Consider the following 25,233-nt stretch of genomic DNA (forward strand, 5'->3'; position numbering starts at 1 on the left):
AGCCCCGATCATCCACTGGAGCATCACACTGGCAAGGAAAGAGGGGACTCGAGCTGTGATGGGCTGACTGGCCATCACGGAGCACCTCCTGAGAATGGGTCCCCGTGTCCTCCATGCGAACAGAAGGGAAGGGTGACAATCCCCCCATCAGGACAACCACTTACTGACCCAGCTCCTCCTGCACACAATTCAAACGTGCCTGTTGAAAGCAAGGCAGTGGGCCCTGGTTTTGTCCCTCCACTCAGAGGTCCCTTGTACCCAATGAGAAATGTCTGTTGACTGAGTGGTTTCCCCAGTCATCTTCACCCCAAGATCTGGATGTCCCCCCACTGTATCCACATGATCAAAGTGGAAGTGAGTATTCTGCAGGTCGATTGCACCTTCAAATGATCCTGCTACTGAACTTCTAAAACCAGGAGAAGAAACCTGACAACGTTAGGATCTTCTTCCAAAGTACTTCGGACTGCTCTCTCGTTTTCAATTTAAATTCCTGCTATTACCTACTTGTTATTCTTTACCTTAAATTGAAGATTAATAGAATTATAATTCTCAGAATAGTATTGTGTAGATGATTTAACTATGAATTCTGTTATATTATTGCCATTATATTTTATTTAGATGGTATATTTTATTTTCATTTAAATCTAGATAGTATAAATATTTTAATTTGATTATTTAACCCTCTATTACATAAACATTAATTGCAGTCTTATGTATGTAACTTGCAGTGGGGATATTTTAAACCCCAGCATCTTTGCCTTCATGCCAAGAATTATATTTACTGTAATTGTAGACCAGAGAAAAAGGAAGATCTCTTTTGAAAATATTTTTGACTACTGTCTCAGTTTCAGTTTAAATTACTACTGTTTTTAGTCATTACATTTTACCTCAAAAAAAAAACTTCACCTCAAATTGAAGGTTAGTAGACTTATAATTGTCAAGATGGTATTTTATAAATTTATGATTTAAATACAAATCTTTTTGCATATGATGAAGCAAATCAGTATGAATAAAGTCATGATACTGTATATGCTTTCTAAAATATGTAAGAATCTTTTCATTTCAATTCTACTTTATTTTCATTTAATTTGGACAGTATAACTATTTTAACTTGCTTATTTAATTCACTATTGCAGAAAAAATAATTGGAGTTTTATGGATGTAATCTTGTAGTGGGGATAAACTCACTCCAAAGTCTGTGTCTTTATGCCAAAAAATCTGTTTACTGTATTGTAGACCAATGTGAAAGTGATATCTCTTTTTAAGGTGTTTTGACTCTCTTTCATTTTCAGTTTAAATTAACTACTGCTATTTAGTCATTATACTTTATGTGAAATTGAAGCTTAATTGAATTATAACACACAAGATACTATTTTACACATATATGTAATTTAAATATGAATTTATTTATGTGATACATTTTATTATCATTTATTCTAAATTGTATAACTATTCTAATTTGATTATTTAATCCACTATGCAAAAAAATTGGAGTTTTATGTATGTAATCTTATACTGGGGTAGTTTAAATTCAAAGGCTCTGTCTTTATTCCAGGAAATGCATTTACTCTAATTGTAGACAAATGTGAAAATAAAATCTTCTTTCAAAGTATAAAAAAAAAAAAAGAAATTGCCAAAAATTTAGTTTAAAAATTAGTTGGCTTTATTTTGCAATCTTAGAATCTAGTAACCCTTATAATTGTTAAAATTAGCTGAGTAGAAGTGGTTGGTTTTATTAGCAGAAAAGGGCCAAACCAAGAAGAAACAAGAAAGGAAAAGGGAATTAGTCATTACAAAATTATTCCTCTTGTATGACTGAAATTGAGATACAACTTTTGAAAAATAACTGATTGGGTTAAGGTCAGGTTATTTCAGGATACCTATAATAAGGAGTAAAGCAGAGGGAACTTGCTATCATGATCAAAACTGGTGTTTGGGAAATTTAGTTTTTCCCAATATCCTCTGATATCTTAGAAGGATAATAATTGTTCCCTTAGATTTTTCTCCCTATTTTTCTAACATAATTTATTGAAGAGAGATCCACTTCCCATTGTGTTCTTGGTACATTTGTTAAAATTAGTCGATAATTTGTGGATTAATTGCTGAGCTCTCTATTCCATTCCATTGGTTAATAGGTCTTTTTTCATGCCAGCATCTTGTTGTTTACTTTAGATTTTAGTATGCTTTTAGATAAGGTGTTATTATTCTCTAGTTTCATAATTTTTATTAATGATTGCTTTGAATGTTCTAGAGCTTTTGTACAGAACCAGAATTCCATTGAAATTTGGTAGATATTGCATTAATCTGATGATTGCTTTGGATATTGTAGAAATTTTAATAATACATATCCTAATCCATGAACATGGAATATCTTTTTATTTATTTGTATTTTCTTTGAGTTTATAATTTCAATTGTTTATAGCTTTCTCTTTTCAAGTCTTTCATCTTTTTGGATGAATTTACTACTAAGCCTTTCTATTTCTTTTTTGGTTATTAGCATTATTAGGATTTCTTTCTAATTTTTTCATTGAGTTTTTGTATTGTTTGATGTATAGAAATGTGATCTTTGCGTATGGATTTTATATCCTGAGACTTTACTGAATTTGCTTATTAGTTCGAACATCGTTTTGGTAGTGTTGATAGGTTTCTTTTTACAAGATTATATTGTTTGCAAATATGAACAATTTAAGAATTTCATTCCCAGTTTGGATGTCATTTATATCTTTTCTTGCCTATTTGACCTGGCTAGGCTATTCAGTATTATGCTGTATAGAAGTAGGTAGAGTTGACATTTTTACTAATGTTTGTGATTATATCCTATGACTATTAATTACAAGCAATGCCAGTAAAGATAATAATCATAAAAATAAGGTATGAAGTTCAGGAAACTTTTAAAACATATAGAAAAAACTTTTCCTGACATTTAGGAAACATGTTCTTATTAAACCATTTGTAGTTTTTTTCCCTTTGGGTAATATCCTATACAGTCTCTTTGGTCCTAAGTCTCCCTTTTTTCAATAGATAAGTTCCACTTTTTCATTCTTGCATCACCAATATTTATATCTCAAATCTCATTTGGAATGTTTAGCACACTAGTGGTAAAAAAGCAATGGCCATCAAATGGCAGCCATTTGGGTTTTAAAAGATAAAGGAGACAGACACCAAGGTGAGAAGTCAGCCCTGACTTTCTCTCTCACATAGCAACCAATGGAAACTGGGATCACTCACTGGCTCTGGAATGGCTAAGAGGATCTGTGATCTCTGCTGACCAACTAGTCACTGCCATGCCTGGGAAGGTTCAAGGAAACCCAAGGGGTGCGGGTTCCCACAAAGATGGCATCTGTCTTTGACAACCTGAATTGTAAAAGAAATGGCAATCATGCACAATAGTACCAGTGGCCTCTTAAAATTGCTTGTCTACAGGATATGAGTCCTTTAACATAATTGAGGACCAGTATTTGGTGCATGCCAAATTGAAGAATAATACATTAATTACAAATATTATTTTTTTCCTCTGTTCAAATAATTCTTTTATCTATTGAGTAAATACATATATGCTAGAATTATTTAGACATGATATAAGAGGATAAAGAAGAAACACTTGTTTTATGCAGACTTGATTACTGACTAGTCAAATAAATATAAAATATGCATTCTCAGGTTGTGTTTAGGTAGATAAGATTTGGAATATGGCAGGTGATTCAAATCCTGATCTTCCACTTATTGCCTGGGTAACTCAAAGTAAGTCATATAGAAAATAATCCAACCTTCAGTCTCTTGGGCAGTCAAACTAATGAGGGAGTGACAGAGGGAATATAACTAAATTTAATGTTGCAAGAATTAAGGGTGCCAATGTAGTTCATACCTTAGCATGGGTTTTGATCTATAGAAAGGGTAAAAGAAATAGAAACTATTATTACCACACACATTAGTTTTGTGAAGAGAAGATATGTCCACTATCAAAAGAACATGTAACACAGAAGAGTCTAGAAAAAATGTGAAATACATTAAAGCTCACACTTGAATTCTCTTCCAACTGCATTCTCTTCCAAACACTCTTCTCATATTAAGAATTGACTGTCAGAAAAAGAGGAATGGCAGATTATGGTAGTAAACATTGGATTTAGGCTTACAGAAAATATCTCAGCTTCATCCCATATTTGCTGTGTGAACTTGGAAAAGTTACTGAAATACATTGAAACTTCTTTCAGTCATGGATACTCAGGGATTATAACAAGAATAACTCTCAGAATTAAGTCATGAGGATTTCAAAGATGATAAAAATAATGACTGCTGCCAGAATTAAAGACAATTCACTCAAAATGAAACTTATCAAGACTATAAGAAGTCATTTATGAGGATATCTGCACTTTAATATGAAGCCATATTTTAAGTACATTAAAAGAAATGATAGTGGGTCTTTTGGTGGTGCACACCAGTAATCCCAGTTACACATGAGGCAGAGATTGAGGATTGTAGCTTGAGGCCAGCCTGGACAAAAAAAATGTTATTGAGATCCTATCTCAAAAAACAAGCTGAGTGTGTTGGTTCAGGCCTGTAATCCTAAATATGCAGGAGGTAAAGGTAGGATGATTATGGTTTAAGTCTGGCCCTGGGCAAAAGCAAGACTCTACCTGAAAAGTAAACTAAAGCTAAAAGCCTAGAGCCATAGCTCCAACTTGCCTAGGAAACACAATACCTTGGGTTCAAACTCTAAAGACAAATGACAGTGCTAGATTGTGAACACTCAACTGTCTCTTCACTCTAGCCTAACGCCCCTTGAATTTCCAGTGTCTCCCACTGCAGCGACCACCCTCACATCTTTCTCTCTTTCCCTCCCCCTCTCTCTTTTACCTGTGTTACTCTCTTTTATTTCCTCCTTTCATACATCAGTTCCTCTTGGCTCATTGTTCTTGTGCTAATGTCTTCTCAATTCTATTCTCTCTTGTATGAATACATCTTCTCCACAATGCATCATAGCTAAGACCCTTGGGGCAGCTGATATTTTGAGGCTTCCATTACCTAGTGCTATCCTAATGATTTTGTCATTTTAAGTAAGTAAATGACAGAATATGTAAAACTTTACTTGCACCATGACATATCTCTGATCATGATCTCATAGTTTGATCTAGCCATTAGATGGCTAGAATTATAACTGCCAAAGAACTTAGAAGTAGGCCCTGAGATGTAAGGGGTTATAGGCGGGGTCACAATTATTTAGAACACCAACAGTGAACTTCTGTCTTCTACATTAAGGAAAAGTGCGATCTATGTGGTACCACACTGGGAACCACTGACTTTGTATATGGTACATTTAATTAAGATTTCCCTCACTCTCAGAAATGCCTAGAATATATCATTATTTTCCACCTGTGTCAAGAACACACCCTCTTGCCAAGTGTATTCTTTTGGAAAGTTGTGATGTAAATCAACTCTTACTCCCCTGCACAGTGATCATTGACACTGAGATATAAAGCATCTCTAGCAATCCCCACTCCCAAAACCCAAAGAAAGACACTAAACCCTTAGGCCAACTGACAGCTGTTTACCAGTCATTAATGGAACTCAAAGAACAGGTTGGATTTCAAAATATGAAATATATGTCCAAAAATTTACTGGCCTTCCTTTTTTCTCCTACTCCAAGTCTCTGCCTTTGCCTAGTACCTTCCACAGAGCCCCCTTTACATCCTTGTTCCTCAGGGTATAAATCAGAGGATTGAGCATGGGGGTGATTATAGAATAAAAAAGGGCAACAAACTTCCCCTTGCTCTCAGAATAACTGCCCTTGGGTTGTAAGTATGTGTAGATGGCTGAGCCATAAAACAAAGAAACCACCAAGAGATGGGACTCACAAATTCCAAAAACTTTTCTGTGCCTGACAACTGACTTGACCTTCAGCACGGCCCTGGCAATGTGTACAAAGAAGCCCAGAATTAGTGCTGCAGGTATAGCAACCATCATGACTCGTGCCACAAACATCTTGACTTCTATTCCTCCTGTGTCCACACAAGCCAGTTTAAGGAGCACAGGCATCTCACAGAAGAAGTGACTAAGGTGATGGCCACATAGAGGCCTAGCCATCATGAGCCCTGTCTGACTCAGTGAGTTTACAAGCCCTCCCAACCAGGAAGCAACAGCCAATGCCTGGCAGAGAAGGGGGTGCATAATGGTCATATATTGGAGTGGATGACACACAGCAGCATAGCAATCCAAGGCTATCACCACCAAGAGCACACACTCAGTTCCACCCAAGGAGAGGGATATGATGAGTTGGGCCACACACCTTCCATAGCTGATGGTCCTGTCAAGTCCAGAAAGATTAACCAGCAGCTGGGGCACAGTGCTGGTGGTGTAGCAGAGGTCCAAGAAGGAGAGGTGGCAGAGGAAGAAGTACATGGGCGTGTGCAAGCTCACATGAAGTCGGGAGAGAACAATGATGGTGGTGTTGCCAAACAGAGTTAAGGAGTAGAAAACTGAAAAGAAAACAAATAGGGTAAGTTCCAGTTGGGGCCAATCTGAGAAGTCCACCAAAATGAAGCCCTCATCCAAAATGGTGTTGAATCTTCCCATAGCCTTTACCTGCACAAATAGCAAAAGACAATTCAATGCCTCCTGTGATGAATGTGAATTAAAATCTTATTACATAATTTTCACAAAATACTTCAAGATCATGGGTTTTGTTATCTTTTTCACTATTCTTTCATTCCGTGAGTCTTCTGTTTTTAATTCTGCTCTTCACCATAACAGAGGCCATTGGATCTTTGCTTGAACCCTAGTCCTGCTGCCTGTTTGTTCCATGATGTTAGCCAGGACATTCAACACTTTGTCTATGATGCTTTCTATTCTGAAAGTCATAGCATTGAGATTAGGACCCAAAAGCAGTAATGTGAAAACTTTTTAAAAAAGATATTACATATAAAATGCAGCATTAATAGTCTATGTTGTTTTCTTTTTCTCCTTTTCTTAATCTGGGAGAGAGACTTTTTCAATGGATTAGAATCTTGAAATAACTATATGGAGGATCATATTTGGCCTCTGGGTGCTCATCTGCTTCCTTCTGCTCAGTGCAGATGTTCAGCAACCCAGTCCAGGAATTCCTGTTCATGACCTGTCACCATCTGTCTCAAAGGGATGAGAAGAGTGTAGGTCCATACTGGGAAAACATTACCACAAATATGTTTCTGATCATGAGTCATAACGTCAAAGACACTCTTCCATGTCTCCTTCAGCTGGTACTGATCCATCCCTCATCATCTCTCCCAAGAAATAATGTTCCATTCTCTCTGACCCATTCTTCTTAGTGGAGTTTCTTTCTACTTTCTTTTGGCACTGAAGTTCTTTTAAATATGTTTTTGTCCCTCTCTGATCTGTGAAATCCAAAGCAGTAGAGGACATCGTAAATATAAAAATAAATGTTATTCTCTTATTTTAGGGTATATAAGAGGTGCTAAGTTAATATTACTTTCCTTCATATTCTATGGGTGTTAAATTTCATTCAGTGAAACATTTGGATCTCTCTTCAAAAAATATGAAAATCTATTTTTAAGAAACCTGAAGATTAACCAAAACACTCTTTAATAAACTAAGGAATTGAGATAGACATAAAAAGTTGCCTATCTTTAAAGATTGATATTTGTGGTAAAATTCTCAACAGAATTACAAGAGTTTATGGTTTTCAGCATAAGATCTTTAATCTCTTTGGTTAAATATGTTCATGCACATTTTATTCCTTCAGATGATACTGTAAAAGGGAGAGTTTTCTTCAATTTCTTTTTGATAGTGGATTGTCCTTTGAAATGTAATTCACTTTTGTATGAAATTTATATCTTGAAACTTTACTGATCTCAGAAATTTTTACAGTTTGTTTTTGCTTTCAAGTCTTTAGAGTATTATGTTTATATAACCATGTCATAAAAAGTAATTCCACTTTTTTTTTCTCTAAATTGATTACCTTTTATATCTTTCTTTTGGGGACTGGATATCCACATATAGAAGGAAGGAAATAGAATCTTATCCTACCCACACACAAGTACCTATTCAAATAAGTTAAGTTTTACTCAGAACAACTGGGAATGTAAAGTGACTAGACATAAACATGGGAGAATATGTTTTAACTGGATCTGGCAAAGATTTTTACCCATGACTCCAAAAGCACATGAACCAACAAGAGTGAACCCTAATAAAGTATGGACATTGGGTGGAAATGAGGTCTCCATGTAGGCTCATCAGTTGTAACAAATGTACCTCTCTGGTGGAGGGCATTGATAACTTAAAACACTATGCATGTGTTGGGGCAGAGAATAAACAAATCTCTGAACAATATTGTTGTGAATAAATTCTCTAAAGCTAACATTTATGTACAATTCTTGCTAACAAATGTCTAAGTAAGAAGAGATTAAGGATAAATAAATATTTTCTAAGATACTTATTGATATAATTTATTAGTAGAAAACTTGCCTTGGAAGAAATATTGAAAGAATTTATTTGGAGAGAAGCATAATGTTATATTGATCAACTTGGATCTATATAAAGAATGGAAGAACATTAGAAAAAATAAGCATAAGTATAATAAAAGCTCTATTTTTCTTAGCCTTAATGGATTTAACAGAATACAGCTCAGAATAATCACAACAAAAATGTAAACAATGATTATGTATACTATGATTATAGCTTGATGAATGAAAAAAAGATACAAGTGGATTACTTTGTTAGTGTAAGATACTTATATCACCTTAGGGCAGTATATGGTTATGTGAATGGGGAAGATTAATTGTAAATGTGTATAGCAAACTCTCAGGCAACTCACTTTTAAAAGATTTAAGAAAAGTGGCAAAATTGACTAATATTGTAAGAAAGAAAAGAAAACTGAAATCAGTAAATTGACCTTTGCTAAACTGTGGAAGACAGAGGTAAACATTGTTTTCTTTGGAAGGTTGGAATTTATTTAATATACTTTTCTTGTTTACTTTTTATGTTATTGTTTTCATATTTTTAGAACAGGTCTACCTTGTGCCCCGGCTGGTCTTGAACTCCAGATGATCCTCCTTCATCTTCCTGAATGCTGCAATTATAGGGGTGAGCCACCACACCCAATTAAAGGTTTGTATGAATTGAGATAAAAATATAAACAAGACTCTGAGAAAGTATGCCAAAAAAAGAGAAAAAATATCAACAGAATCCTACCCTGTGATTAGCATGAATAATTTGGGGCAAATAATTCATTCCTTCTTAAGTTTGCCAAATTGGAAGATCATGTCAATGCTGCGATGCTGAATCAGTGATGCCACCCTTAATACCCTTGTGAATAACAGACAAAATTTGAATCATAGAGAAAAACGTGTACACATGTGGCTTAACAAATGCATTAGAGCTATTTTTGATTGATTGCCCAAGAACAGTGCATTCAGTTCTCTGAGGTTCACTTTACTTAGCTGTAAAACAAAAAATCATTGATTTGAGAAGCCTTTGTTAGAATTAAAGGTTTCTGACAGAGGTGGGCATGGTGGTGGACACATGTAATCCTAGCACTCAGGAGGCTCATGCAGGAGGTTTGTGAGGTCAAGGTCAGCCTGGGCTACATAAGGAGCCCCTGCTCCCCCAAAAGCAATAGAAAAACAAACAAACAAACAAAAATACATACAAAAAATTTCAGTGCATGCTGGATGAATCATTGAGTGCCATCTCCACACTGGCACCATGCCTGGTACACATAAATTTTGTTTCCTGTGCAAGAGGAGAAAATGAACAAATCTGAACATTTCTCAGTTAATGGCACAAGATTTTTAACCATTTCTTTTCCATATTTTTACCAATAATCTATAATAGCATATAGAAGTACTCAGTGTATTTGCAATTGAACAAAAAGTTTCAAATTATAATTACGTGACATGTTAGAAACACAATCAAAGAGAATTTTCAATTGATGAAACAAGAAGCCCAATAAATAGCCACCAAAGTAAAAAAAAGAAGATAAAATGTACAAGGAAAATTGAAATTAGTTTAAAAAACTCTTTTGAACAAATATAGAACGGGATGGACAAAATTGCAACTTGACGGAGATTTGCTAAGAAACTAAAAGACATAGATGTCTTAAAGGTACATGGATCAAAACCTCAACACAAGTCAACAGTGCCTACAGGAGTGCTGAAGTTAACCAGATACAAGACCAGACTGCATAAAAATCAAAAGAGGATACCTTGATGTCTATAGTTTAAAAAGAAACCTGAAAACCATTTCCACCTAGGGTCTTGTGTCATCTGATGCATGATTCCCCTTTACACAAAGCAAAACAAGAACTTGGATAATAAATCCCATGCTTTACTTCCTTTACAAGAAAAGTCTTGTTCTTTTCTCCCCATTTCTCAGCTGCCTATTTCCATCTTTGTGGGAATTTCTCTATTTCAACGTTTAATCCATCAAAGACCATGCCTTCTGGAAATATGCAATTCTCTAGTTCCACAACTAAAATAACATCAATAATTTGATGTACGAGGCACAGCTTTATAGTTTCATACCCTAAAAAATGACTGGCACAGTAACAAGCTTTATCAGTAATTAATTCCCTGATGCCTGTAGCATTGACCCGCACCAGCTCTTAAACAGTTCCTTAGAAGTGTGTGAAGCCTTTAGGCAGCTTCACTTATCCTTACACACTGGGATGCTGAGGTGATCCTCCTTCCTTGGCATCTGATATTTTCTTCTGGAATCTGATGTGCAAAGGCTGTCTTAATGCTCTATAGTGTCTAGGTCAATGCTGTTATGAGCTGTTCTCCATCATATTGACTCTTTTTCTGCCTAACCAAGACTTTGACACCTGTATGATTACTTGTGATTACATGTTTGGAAGTGTGTTCTGCCTACTAACCCTCCCAGGTGTTACTGTTAATGGGCTGATCTGTGGAACCACAAACACCATACCCACTGCAAATATCACATTAATCAAATCTGTAACGGATGGCAGTGACTCCCTGTGTTCAGCACATCTCACTTTGCTGAAGTTGCTCTGCATCACTCAGCAAACCATTGCTGCAGTGATGATACCTTCATACAACTTTTTCCACTCTAGCTATGGTCACTAGCTAGGATCTGACTCATGCCCATATTTGGTAATTACAAAAAGAAAATTTCTTTGGGAGTCATTTATATTCTTGAAAAGGAATTTCAGTTAACTCCTCACATGGACTCACATGTAGGTCTCAGATATATCCTACACATTATTCATAGTCCTACATCTCCTAACTCAGGGTGGCATTGACCCTGATCACACTGGTTCAAGGACAGGGCATCTCTGAGCCTTCCTGTGGTGGAGCCACAGTGCATGTGGGTTAGAGGGTGGGAAAGGTTTTATTAGGGGAACAAACAGAGTAAACATCAATATCCTTCAACTGACAATCCTCCAAAAAAGGAAAATAATCATGGAATGGGTTCCATATTCCTCAAGGGAAAGCGAAAGCTTGAAAACATGCATATCTTTTTGTATTTCCCAAATCTTTTATCCCAATAAAAGGATGAAATAATGTGAGGCTGATAGAATTCATTCCTAATGATTCACAATTTCATTCAAAATATGAATAGACATCCACAGATCCTTCTACAACTTAATACTGAAATAAAAGTATAGCACCAATAGTCTGCATTGGTGATATAGAATATTGAGTAGCACACATGTTCTTAGCTTTGGACTTGTATTACATTTTGTCTAAATACATAGAATCATAGGACAATAAAATTAATAAGGCACGTGTAAACATCCTGTATAAGAAACTGGTATTTCTAACTGAGATTTTTTTTTATTAGAATAAAGAAATGGTTAAGGTCAAGTGTGACAGTGTATGTCCACGTTAAAGATCGGTCTTATAGAAAATGCAATTAACTTGCTTTGTTCTCCCAAAGCCAAAATTCAGACAAACACCACAGGACAGATTGTGATTGATGAAGAAGAAAACTTGAGTAAAGGATGAACTAGTTCAAAAATAGAATACCTGGAATCGAAGTCATGTTCCTATAATGTAATGTCAGATTCCTGCTAATTCAGTCTGAAGGATGATCTTTAGGGATTGTTGTAAAACACTTTCTTTGTTAGGTGAAAGATTTTGTTCGATGGCTTGGAACATTGTGCACAGCCTAGACCTTGTTTACTTTTCTGATCTTAATTATACTTTAAAAATTGAATCTCTACCAAAAATTTCCTTGATATATATTTGTTTTTCTGCATTACAAAGATCAGTGATTATCTATGTCCAACTCTTTCTGTATTTGTGTCTATGTGTATATGTACTATCTTTAAAAATAATAAACTTGTTGATCAGAATCTCATTTAGCTGCATGTAGTACTGCATTTCCCAACTGAATCAAATAATTTAATGATATTGTCTTACTTCAATGGAACTATCATCAGGTCATAAAATTTAATCTTCTCTATGGGCATAGGAAGATGTTCCACTTATTCCTTCCTTATTTCTTTGTTCAACCATATATTCTTAATTTAGAAAACTTCCTTCCATTATGCCTGCAACTGTAGCTCACTTATTAGTATTAGTAAATTATCTACCGATTGAACCTAATGAGGCACCAAAACATCCTTCTACCTACCTCCATTAACATCTGTTCTACAGACTCAACCATTCTCCAGTCGGGATCTCATCACTTTCACAAGAGAAACAACACAGTGTTTGATCTGATCACACAGGTCTTTATGGTAGTCTGCAGGAGACTCTTTGAAATACTAACAACACCACATTCAAATTTTTAGAAGACCAAATAATCGGAGATTGAGCGTCGTCAGCTTAGTGGACATTCAAAGACTGAATCAACAAATTGCTGTTTGTTTTCACTGTGACTCAGCATCCATGACATTGTCTCAATCTGGAATGTGTTTTCTCCTGTTGTCTATCCCAAAGGAAACCCTTCTTAATTTATTTCAACAACTCTGACTATGCCTCTGTCCTTTGCCTCCTGGTTCTGATGTCTGCAATTTATTTGACATGTTAGAGCACTGGCATTACAAATTTGGAGGGGATTCCAGAATGATTTTTAAGTCAACCCTCATGGTTTATATTTTTAGAAATTTGTTTCCCTAAATTTATGAACTTGGAGATGAAGACCTACAGGTGAGAATATTTTTGAAGTGATGTTTTTAGAGTAGATAAAGGAAAGAACGTGATAAAGAATATATCAGTTATAAAATAGGTTTTTGCATGAATTTAACGTTTCTCTGTCCTCCAACTGGGAACCTACCACAATGGAGCCCAGTGCTAACTGCCTAGTGGAATATGTCTTGTTTTCTAGATTTGAACTGTGAAAGAAGAGTGGCTCAGCCAGTCAGCACTCACCTGGAGTTCAAGGAAAAAAAGTGCTTCTTTTCCCTCCCTCAATTCTGTTGACTTCAAGGGAGCTATGAGGACCACTGGAGACTGGTGGCATCTACTGATATCTGAAAAAGACATTTTTTGTTTTGTCCTGATCTCCCACAGTGGGAAGAGCTCAGATCAGCGCTCTTATCCTTTAGATGGCTGAGGTTTATAAACTTGGAGCTGCCAGCATCCCCTTCTTGGAAACTTTCTTGCTCACCCTAAACAACTGAGAGCTGGAAAGAGCTGATGTATCATCAGACCACCTCGTTTTCCTAAGGATGAGCATCTGTGTAATCAAATCATCTCCTGATCCTAAGTCTGAGCTACTGGATTATCAAATCACTGCCTGAACCCAAGATGTAATTCCTTCATTGTCAAACTTTCTCCTGACCCTTTCACTGAGCGTACCAATTCTGTCCTGTGGGCATTTCTAAGACCTCCCTGAGGGAGTGGAAAGATAGTTGATTATCAAGTGCGGCCATAGATACCCCAGAGGGCCCCAGTGTGGCAATTGCTATCATATGATAGGCTCCCAAGATCTGCCTTGCAGATTTCTCTATTTCCTATAGTCTGTCCTAACCAGAGTTATCTATTCAGTGTTCCCAGAACATACTTTCTTACTGGCTCCTGTGACTCTGCAGCCTGGGATTCCTCACACTTTCCTAATTTGACCCTTATCCTACCAGACTTTCCTATGTGAGAACAAATTCTACGTTTTCTGGAGGCCTACCTTAGCATACCTGAAATGTCTTCCTTCTCAGGACTCTTCATATAATCATCATGTACTCCCAAATATGTGTGCAATTGAGCCAATCAATATTAATTTCCTTGTTGTGAAAGTTCAGTCCTTTCACTGCTGTCATTTTCTTATCCTACAATACTTAATTTATCATTTATTATTATTTTTTATTCCTATTTTTGTTGACAACAAACTTGAAAATGTATGCATTCATGGAAAACAGTATGTTGAGCACATAGTGCTTTTCTACATACTGTGGGTAATAGAAAAGTCAGTATTCAAAATTTTGCAACCATTTTTTTTTCGTTTATTCATATGTGCATACAATGTTTGTGCCATTTCTCCCCCAACCTCCTCCTTCTCCCCCCAGGCCCTCCCTCACCCCCCCATCCCCTTGCTACCAGGCAGAAACTGTTCTGCCTTTATCTCTAATTTTGTTGAAGAGAGAGTATAAACAATAATAAGAAGGACCAAGGGTTTTAGTTGAGATAAGGATAGCTATATAGGGAGATTCCTAGCCTTGCTTCCATGTACAAATGTGTTACGTTCTAAATTGATTCTTCTCGAACTAACCTTTTCTCTAGTTCCTGATCCCCATCTCCTATTGGCCTCTGTTGCTTTAAAGTTTCTGCATTAGTTCCTTTGCATTGAGGAGATCAAATACTATCATGTTTTTTGGGTTTCTTACCTATCCTCATACCTCCCTTGTGTGCTCTTGCCTTATCATGTGACCAAAGTTCAATCACATTGCTGTATTTGCCCTTGATCTAAAGTGCGCATATGAGGGATAACATACAATTATTGGTCTTCTGAGCCTGGCTAACCTCACTCAGAATCCATTTACTTGCGAATGATAACATTTCATTCTTCTTCATGGCTGAGTAGAATTCCATTGTGTATAAATACCACATTTTCTTAATCCATTCGTCTGTAGTGGGGTATATCTTGGCTGTGTCCATAACTTGGCTATGGTGAATAGCGCTGCAATAAACATGGGTGTGCAGGTGCCTCCGGAGTAACTTGTGTCACATTCTTTTGAATATATCCCCAGGAGTGGGATTGCTGGGTCATATGGCAGATCTATGTTTAGATTTTTAAGAAGCCGCCAAATTTTTATCCAGATTGTACTAGTTTGCATTCCCACCAGCAGTGTATAAGGGTTCCTTTTTCCCCACATCCTTGCCAACACCTGTTGTTAGTGGTGTTGCTAATGATGGCTATTCTAACAGGGGTGAGGTGGAATCTTAGTGTGGTTTTGATTTGCATTTCCTTTATGGCTAGAGATAGTGAGCATTTTTTCATGTGTTTTTTGGCCATTTGAATTTCTTCTTTTGAGAAAGTTCTGTTTAGTTCAGTTGCCCATTTCTTTATTGGTTCATTAATTTTGAGAGTTTAGTTTTTTGAGTTCTCAAGATATTCTGGTTATCAGTCCTTTGTCTGATGTGTATCTGGGAAATATTTTCTTCCACTCTATGGTGGTCTCTTCAGTTTAGAGACTATTGCTTTTGTTGAGCAGAAGCTTTTTAGTTTTATGAAGTCTCATTTGTCTATACTTTCTCTAAGTTGCTGAGCTGCTGGGGTTCTATTGAGCAAGTCCTTGCCTATACCTGTTATTTCCAAAAAATTTCCTACTCTTTCCTGTAACAACTTTAGAGTTTGTGGTCTGATATTAAGGTCTTTGATCCATTTTTAACTGATACTAATACAGGGTGATAAACATGGATCTAGTTTCGGTTTTTTGCAGACGGATAACCACTTTTCCCAACAACCTTTGTTGAAGAGGCGGTCTTTTCTCCATTGTATATTTTTAGTGCCTTTGTCAAAAATGAGGTGGGTATAGTTGGGTGGGTTCATATCCGGGTCCTCTATTCTGTTCCACTGGTCTTCATGTCTGTTTTTGTGCCAGTACCATGCTGTTTTTATTGCTATTGCTTTGTAATATTGTTTGAAGTCTGGTATTGTGATACCTCCAGCATTGCTCTTTTTGCTGAGTTATGCCTTGGGTATTTTTGGTCTTTTGTGTTTCCAAATTAATTTTAGGGTAGATTTTTCAATCTTTTTGATGAATGTCATTGGGATTTTCACGGGAATTGCATTAAACATGTAGATTGCTTTTGGTAGTATAGTCATTTTTACTATGTTGATTCTACCGATCCATGAGCACGGGAGATCTCTCCAACTTCTGTAGTCTTCCTTGATCTCTTTCTTCAGGGGTTTGTGATTCTCCTTGTACAGGTCATTCACATCCTTTGTTAAGTTTACACCTAGGCATTTGATTTTTTTTGTAAATGGAATTGTTTTCATATATTTTTTTCTCAGTTTGTTTGCTATTAGTATATAGAAAAGCTAATCATTTTTGTAAGTTGATTTTATATCCTGTCACTTTTCTGTAGCTATCTATGGTATCTAGGAGTTTTTGGGTAGAGTGTTTTTGGTCTTTAAGGGATAGGATCATACAATCTGCAGAGAGGGATTTTTTGACTGTTTCTTTACCTATTTGTATTCCTTTTATTTTTTCTTCATGCCTAATTGCTCTGGCTAGGAATTCCAGTACTATGTTGAATAGGAGTGTGGATAGTGGGCATCCTTGTCTCGTTCCTGACTTTAAGGAACTGGTTTCTGTTTTTCATCATTATGATGTTGGCTGTAGGTTTGTCATATATAGCTTTTATAGTCTTGAGGTACTTTCCTTCTGTTCCTGGTTTTCTGAGAGCTTTTATCATGAAATGGTGTTGGAGCTTGTTGCAGGTTTTTTCTGCATCTATTGAGATGATCTTGTGGTTTTTTTCTTTGCTTCTATTAATGTGTATTACATTTATTGATTTGCATATGTTGAACCACCCCTGCATTCCTGGGATAAAGCTGACTTGGTCATGGTGAATGATCTTTCTGATGTGTTGCTGAATTTGGCTTGCCATTATTTTATGGAAGATTTTTGCATTAATATTCATTAAGTTAATTGGCCTGTAGTTCTCCTTGTGGAGGTGCCTTTGCCTGGTTTTGGGATGAGTGTAATACTGGCTTCATAGAATGACTGAGGCAGCTTTCCTTCCCTTTCTATTTCACGGAACAGTTTAAGGTGGGTTGGTATTAGTTCTTCTTTAAGTGTCAGATAGAATTCAGCAGAGAATCCACCAGGTCCTGGACTTTCTTTTTTTGGAGACTTTATTGCTGCTTCAATTCCATTTTGTGTTATAGATCTATTCAGGTGGTTAATATATTCTTGGTTCAATTTTGGATGGTCATAAGTATCTAGAAATCTGTCCATTTCTTCATGATTTTCAAATTTATTAGCATATAGGTTCTCAAAATAGTCTCTGATGATTTCCTGGATTTCCCTGGTGGTTGTTGTTATCTCTCCTTTTGCATTTCTGATTTTACTGATTTGAGTTTTTTCTCTCCTCATTTTAGTCAGGTTTGCCAGGGGTCTGTCAATCTTGTTTATTTTTTCAAAGAACCAGATTTTTGTTTCATTGATTCTTTGTATGGTTTTTGTGTTTCTATTTCACTGATTTCAGCTTTTATTTTTATTATTTAACTCCTTCTATTTGTTTTGGGATTTGCTTGTTCTTTTTTTCTAGAAGTTTGAGATGTATCATTAGGTCATTGATTTGATATCTCTCTGTCCTTTTAATATGTGCATTCATGGCTATAAACTTTCCACTGAGGACTGCGTTCGCTGTGCCCATTAGGATCTGGTAGGTCGTGTTTTCATTGTCTTTTTTTTTTTTAATTTTATTATTCATATGTGCATACAAGGCTTGGGTCATTTCTCCCTCCTGCCCCCCTACCCCCTCCCTTACCACCCACTCCACCCCCTCCCTCTCCCCCCTACCCCCTCAATACCCAGCAGAAACTATTTTGCCCTTATTTCTAATTTTGTTGTAGAGAGAGTATAAGCAATAATAGGAAGGAACAGGGGTTTTTGCTGGTTGAGATAAGGATAGCTATACAGGGCATTGACTCACATTGATTTCCTGTGCGTGGGTGTTACCTTCTAGGTTGATTCTTTTTGATCTAACCTTTTCTCTAGTTCCTGGTCCCCTTTTCCTATTGGCCTCAGTTGCTTTTAAGGTATCTGCTTTAGTTTCTCTGCGTTAAGGGCAACAAATGCTAGCTAGTTTTTTAGGTGTCTTGCCTATCCTCACCCCTCCCTTGTGTGCTCTCGCTTTTATTTGAGTGCATATATTAAAAAGACTGAAAGATCCCAAATCAATGACCTAATGATACATCTCAAACTCCTAGAAAAACAAGTGTTTTCATTTTCATTAATTCTAGGAAGCTTTTCATTTCCTCTTTTATTTCATCAATGACCCATTGATCATTGAGCAATATGTTGTTCAGCTTCCAACTGTTTTCATGTTTTTATTGGGATATTATTCAGACATAAAGAAGAATGAAATCCTATCATTTACAGCAAAATGGATGAAATTGAAGGAAATTATGTCGTGTGAAATAAGTTGTACACAGAAAGACAAGTATTTCATGCTTTCTCATATGCAGAAGGTAAAAGAGTTGATCTGACTGTAGTGATTATTATAGCTGTGGAGCAGTGCTGGAGTCAGTGGATAGTGAGGCTGGATTTTATTATTGTACATTCTATGTATGTATTAAAATATTACACTCATCCACATTCATATGTACAATTAATAAAAGTTAATAAAACATAAATTGAAATTAAAGTGCAAAACAACATAGTACAAGGTAAATACTAACTAAGTATCTGATATTGCTCTGGATATATAGATGGGGTTCATAGTTAAAAAGCTGAACATATACTCAAAAATGTTGATGCCACTTATTCTGGGTAATTAGATTATATATTTTAAAATGTACTTGAATTTGTCTGATTTCTATCTATTTAAAAAGCCTTTAAATGTTTTCTAACAGGATGAGTGTGAAACTGTATCTTCTTGTCATTCTACTTTGCATTTCCTTTATTAGGATAGGGTTAGACATATTTCCATATGATTTATTGTCCATTTCATCTTCTTCTTAAATCATCTGATCATATATTTTTACATTTTAGGATATATATTTCTATAATATTTGTGTTTGTACTTTGGAAATATCTCCTCATCTCTAGCTTAATTTTTCACATTATTTATGAATTGCATTTTGTATGTGTGTGCTCATCCATGTTCATTTAACACAAATCCATTCTTAAATGGATTGAGTCTTGATAAAACCTGTATCTTGAAGGGACAGAAGAGAGGATGGCTAATGGTTTCAGCAGTGCAGTTGGACAGGAGGAATGGTTTCTAATGTTATATAGCACAGGTGGATGACTATGGTTAACATTCCAGTGTATATTTAAAAATAGCCATTGAGAGAATCTTGAATATTCTCAATATAAAGAAATGATAAATGTTTGAGAAGATGGATACATCAGTTGCTCATATATGATCATTACACATTGGTTCATCTTCATATTATCACACTGAACTCCATAAATATTGAAGGAGTTAAGTATGTGCTGAATTGGAATATAGATTATTTGAAACAGAAATCACGTGAGGTAATTTAACTTTAGTAAAGCTCATTGAGCCATCCTTTTCCTATGTACAGTCATAAAGAGTCTTTGGGAAGAGGTGATCACCACATGGCAATGTGGGAAAATAGTCTAAATTATGAGACTAGCAACCGGGGCTACAAAGAACCCGAATACTCATTGAAGTAGCCCTTATCTTACACTAGCTTTTATAATCCCATGTATGTCTCTGTGACATTTGCTTACTATACTACCTGGGCCATAGATACATTTGTCCTGTCATTCCTTAACAAGTTTATTATCCTTTTTCTATAAAGTATAAAAACATCTTTTTTGACAATTTTCTTTGCAATTCACCTTTCTTTGTAAAGATCCCCATGTATGTCTAAATGTAATAAAACTTGCATGCTTTTCTTCTGCTAATCACCCATGTATTAACTTCCTTATTAGATCAAGTCAAAGAACACATATAAGAACTGCAGGGTGGTGTCATAGCCTCTCTTCCTCCTTTACCATATGTAAAGTTATTTGTTGTTGAATAAAAATGATAAAATATGAAAAAAGTCCAAGTTCAAACTGTGCAATGCTCCTATATGATCTTCTGAAAGATTTATAATGTTCCCTTTCCACATTTATGCCTTGAATCAATTTGGTGAATGAGTATAACACAGAGACTTATTTTTCCCTTGCAGATTATCTCTTATTTTGGCATCTAAATATATACACCAAATATTAATAGGTCTGAAAGGAGAGAGAAATTATACTACAATAAATAGTAGATGATTTCAATATCTTATGTTCTGCAATGTACCATTCACACAGACTATCTATAAGGACATATCAGATTTAAACTACACTTTAGACCAAACGATTCTAACAGACATATGCAGAATATTTCACCCAACAGTAACAGGCATACACATTTTATTCAGCCATTCATTTGTTGACAGAAACCTAGGTTGCTTTTATATCTTGGATATTGGGAACAGTGCTGTAATAAACACTGGAGTGCAAATGTCCCTTCAGGGTAAGGATTTCAGTATGTACCAAGTAGAAGAATTGCATGGTCATGTGGGAGTTGTACGTTTAATTTTTTGCAAGAAGCTCCATTCTGTTTCCATAATAGCTGTACTAGTGATATTTTCACCAACTGAGCACTAATGTTCCCGTTTCTTCACATCATCTCAAGCATCTTTCATCCTTTGACAGCAGCTATGCTCACAAGCATGTGATCATAATTCCCTCTGTTTTTTATTCACATTTCTCTGATGATTATTGTCAAATAACAATCTCACAACAAATTTAGTTGAAAGATTAATTGACTTTATTTTGTAATTCTACAATCAGACAAAGTTTGATTCCATAAAATAGGATAAGTGATTCTGGAATTGCTAAAAGGACCACGGACATGGTCATGGATGGGAAGGACCAAGGAAATCCAAGGGGTGCAGGATCCCAGAGATGGTAGTTTCTGCCCACAGACTTGAACTGCAAAAACAATGGCTGTGTTCATCTATACCAGTGGAACTCGAAAAGTTGCTTGACTCTAGGGTATGATCCTGTACTATGATTTACTTACATTTAATGCATGATAAATGATAGAGTTATACATTAACCACAAATTTTATTAAATCGTGCTGTTTGTTCAAATAATTCTATTTTCTCTGCTAGGGAAATATACATATGCTAGAATTATTTAGACTCGATGTAAAAGGATGGAGGAGAAAATCATTTGTTTCATGCAGATCATTCATTGCTGCCTTCAGCTAGTGAAATATAAAAAATGAACTCTTTGGTAGTGGTTAAGTAGATAGGATTTGAAATCTGACAGGCCAGATTCAAATCCTACTACTTAATTTAATACTCACATAACATGAAATAAGTCATACAGAAAATTATCTAAAATCCAACCTCTTGTCAGAAAACCGAAAGGGAAGAGGAATAGATACATATGTAATGTTGTAAAAATTAAGGGTGAAAAGATAGAAATCCTCAGCATGGCTTTTGACCTATAGCAAGGCTGCAAAAATAGAAACTATTATTACTACACATATTTCACAAAGAAGAAATGCATGCCCCATGACGAAAGACTGTTCAACTCAGAAGAGTTGAGAACCTTGATCAGAATACACCAAATAAAGTATGAAGTACAAGCTCACATTTGATTGATTTCCTTTCTTTTTTAAAATTATTATAAAATTTCTATTAGGATATATTCATTACACAAGGGGATTAATACTGACAATTCTGAACAGGCTTATATTGTACATTGGTTAGATCACCCCCACAGAATTTCCCCCTTGTACCTCTTCACTTTGCCATTTAGAGCAATTGCAAGGCTTCTTTATTTTCTTTCATAAAAGTATATGAAATCCATCAACAATATGCCCACACTGTAATCCCCTTAATTCCCCCCTCCCCCTCCCACTAGTACCTCCCCATACTGTACCAATTCTTTTTTGCTTTTTTTATCATATTATTGTACTGGGGATACATTGTGACATTTATAAAAGTTCTTACAATATTATATAATTGAATTCACACCCTCCATCATTCTTCTTTCTCCTCTCCTCCCCCATTTCTATAATAGTTTTAGCAGGTCTAAGTTTCCATTTCCAAATGTGAGTACATAATAATTCCACCACTTTCAGCCTCCTTTCCAACTTCCTCACTTTCTAAGCTCTCTTCCCCTGTTAAGAATAAACTCTAAGAGAAAGAACTGGCAGAGTGTGATAATAATTGTTGGATTTATGGTTACAGAAAGTATCTCAGTTTTATCCCATATCTAGCATGTGAACTTGAATAGGTTATTTAAAAACCTTGAAATTTATGATGAACTAAGGAATATAATAAAATTAACCAAGAATGACTCACCCAACATAGTAAATGGCACATCTACAATTTTACATGCTCCATGAACTACCTCTGGCCACAGTGTCATTTGCTTCATGTAAAAGTAACCACTGGAAGGCTAGAAAAGTTTCCACTACCAAAGAACTTAGAAACAGTTCTTGACATGTGATGGGATGTAGCCAGGACCACAATTAATTGGAAAACTACCAAGGAACTCATGCCATCTGAATTTAGGCAAAGTACTTTCTACGTGGCATCACATTGGAAATCTTGGCTTATATAAGGTGCTGTCATATTTAATTAAATCTTTCCATTCTCAGATGTCCCCTGAACCCACAGCAACTGTCCAAATGTGACCAGAATACACCCTAGTGGAATGTTGTGATATAAATCAGCTACTTCCTTCTGCACAATGATTGTGAATACTGAATAGAAACATCACAAGAGATTCCCACTTTCAACTTCCCAAAAAGGAAGATATTGAGGTCTACTCAGAGATGTGCTCTAGTGACAAATGGCCCTCAAAATATGTCAAATTTCTGGATAAGAGAACTATTACAGAGAATGTTACTGACCATCCCTTCCCTTCCTACTCCGAGTTTCTGCCTTTCCCTAGTACCCTCCACAGAGCCCCCTTAACATCCTTGTTCCTCAGGGTATAAATCACAGGATTGAGCATAGGAGTGACTATAGTATAAAAAAGGGCAACAAACTTTCCCTCACTCTCGGAATAACTACCCTTGGGTTGTAAGTATGTGTAGATGGCTGAGCCATAAAACAAAGAAACCACCAGGAGGTGGGATCCACAAGTCCCCAAAGCTTTTCTGCGCCCAGCCATTGACTTGACCTTCAGCACTGCCCTGGCAATGTGGGCATAAGAGCCTAGAATTAATGATACAGGGAAGACCAAGATTATGGCCCCAGCAACAAACATATATGACTCAGTTCCTCTTGTTCCCTCACAGGCCAACTTAAGGAGCACAGGCATCTCACAGAAGAAGTGATTCAGGTAATGGCCACAGATAGGCATGGCCATCATAAGGCCAGTCTGAATCAGAGTGTTGATGAAGCCTCCCACCCAAGAAGCAATAGCCAATGCCTGGCAGAGAAGGGGGTGCATTATGATTGTGTACTGGAGAGGATGGCACACAGCGGCATAGCGATCAAAGGCCATCACCACTAAGAGCACACACTCAGTTCCACCCAGGGAGAGGGTTATGAAGAGTTGGGCCACACATCCTCCATAGCTGATGGTCTGGTCAAGTCCAGAAAGATTGATCAGAAGCTGGGGTACAGTGCTGGTGGTGTAGCAGAGGTCCAGGAAGGAGAGGTGGCAGAGGAAGAAGTACATGGGTGTGTGTAGTCTCAGGTCCATTCGGGAGAGAATGATGATGGTGGTGTTGCCAAAGAGTGTCATGGAGTAGAAAATTGAAATGAAGACAAAAAAGACAAATTCCAGTTGGGGCCAATCTGAGAAGCCCACCAAAATGAAGCCCTGACCCAAACTAGTATTCAATTTTTCCATAGCCTTTAACTTGCACCAACAGCAAAACACAATTCAACAATGCATCTGATGAAGAATGTGTGAATTAATATCTTATTTCATAATTTTCCCTCCATTTTCTATTTTTCCATTCTGTTCAGTTCTCTTGAGTTTTCTTAATTCTGTTCTTCTCTGTCAGAGCGGTCACTGGATTAGGAGTGATGTGGCCTCTGCTTAGACCCTACTCCTGCTGCCTATTTGTTTCATGACTTTAGCCAGCCAAGCCTGTCCTTTGGATGTGATGCTTCCCTGTCTGAAAATGATGTTTGTCTTCTTCCCAGTCTTGAGACAAGGATTCAAAAGCAGTAATGTGGAACCTATTACAAAAAATTTAATGTGTGAAATGCAAGATTTATATTTTATGATATTCTGTTTTGTTTCTTTTCCTAGCAGAAGTACAGTGTCTTAGCAGATTAGGATCTAGGACTAAATAGGATGAGATCATAACTTTGACTTCTGCATGCTCATCTCTTCCTTCCGTGTATAAGGTTAGCACATAAATTCTAGAAGCTTTTTTGGTAACTAGCTTCCAGCTGTCACAAAGCACTTAGAAGAGTGTAGATCCATCATGGGAAAAAACATTCCAATAAATATGTTCTTTATGATGAATTATTGTGCCACAAATATTCTCCTACTTTTCCAACTGTTGAATCCATCTTTTATTTCCCCCAAGAAGAATTGTTTCCTTCTCTTTAGTTTTTTTCTACCTCTTGTGATACTCACTGAAATTCTTTCAAATATATTTTTGTGCCTGTCTGAACTGTGAGTTCCTCAGTGGTAGGCAGCACAGTAAATATAAAAATGAATGTTAGTGTAGTCCTTTAGGGTGTACAATAGGCGTTAAATCAACTTTCTTTCATTCCACATGAATTTTAAATACATTTTGTTGAGTGAAACATTTGATTCTCCCTTCAAGATCCCTGAAAAGATATTTTCTCAATAAAACTGCAAATTTTACAAACACATTTTAATAAATTCAGGATGTGATAGGCATATGAAGTTACTTCTCCTTAAAGGGTGATATTTGCTGTTGTAAAATTCCAAACAAATTATAAGATATTATCCCTTTTGTTGTGCAGATTTTTACCTCTTTGTCAGGTTTATGCATGCATATTTTAGTCTTTCTGTTGCTGTTGTGCATGGAATAGTGCTATCAAGTTTCTTTCTTGATGATTGTCTAGAAATGCAAATTATTTTTGTCTAATTTATGTATCTTGCAAATTTAATGAATTTGTCTATTATTTCTGTCATTTTT

At 36.1% G+C, this 25,233-nt stretch overlaps 2 protein-coding genes and 1 pseudogene across 2 annotated transcripts; 1 reads left to right on the forward strand and 2 right to left on the reverse strand.

Annotated features, from left to right (window-relative positions):
- The first annotated feature begins 981 nt into the window (after window positions 1–981).
- On the forward strand, window positions 982–1,048 carry LOC141418339 (small nucleolar RNA Z39; annotated as a pseudogene).
- A 4,586-nt stretch (window positions 1,049–5,634) lies between these two features.
- Window positions 5,635–6,570, reverse strand: LOC141418202 (olfactory receptor 2Y1B-like). Its single transcript, XM_074058641.1, has one exon. The coding sequence runs from the start codon at window positions 6,568–6,570 to the stop codon at window positions 5,635–5,637; it is 936 nt and encodes a 311-aa protein (XP_073914742.1).
- Window positions 6,571–23,024: 16,454 nt separating this feature from the next.
- On the reverse strand, window positions 23,025–23,963 carry LOC141418203 (olfactory receptor 2Y1B-like). Its single transcript, XM_074058642.1, has one exon. The coding sequence runs from the start codon at window positions 23,958–23,960 to the stop codon at window positions 23,025–23,027; it is 936 nt and encodes a 311-aa protein (XP_073914743.1). The 5' UTR covers window positions 23,961–23,963.
- Between the last annotated feature and the right edge of the window lie 1,270 nt (window positions 23,964–25,233).

The sequence above is a fragment of the Castor canadensis genome, chromosome 16 (assembly GCF_047511655.1).
Source record: "Castor canadensis chromosome 16, mCasCan1.hap1v2, whole genome shotgun sequence".
NCBI lineage: Eukaryota > Metazoa > Chordata > Mammalia > Rodentia > Castoridae > Castor > Castor canadensis.

Excerpts from the sequence above, each read along its gene's own strand:
- LOC141418202 (XM_074058641.1), bottom strand. The coding sequence starts at position 6,570 with ATGGGAAGATTCAACACCATTTTGGATGAGGGCTTCATTTTGGTGGAC.
- LOC141418203 (XM_074058642.1), bottom strand. The coding sequence starts at position 23,960 with ATGGAAAAATTGAATACTAGTTTGGGTCAGGGCTTCATTTTGGTGGGC.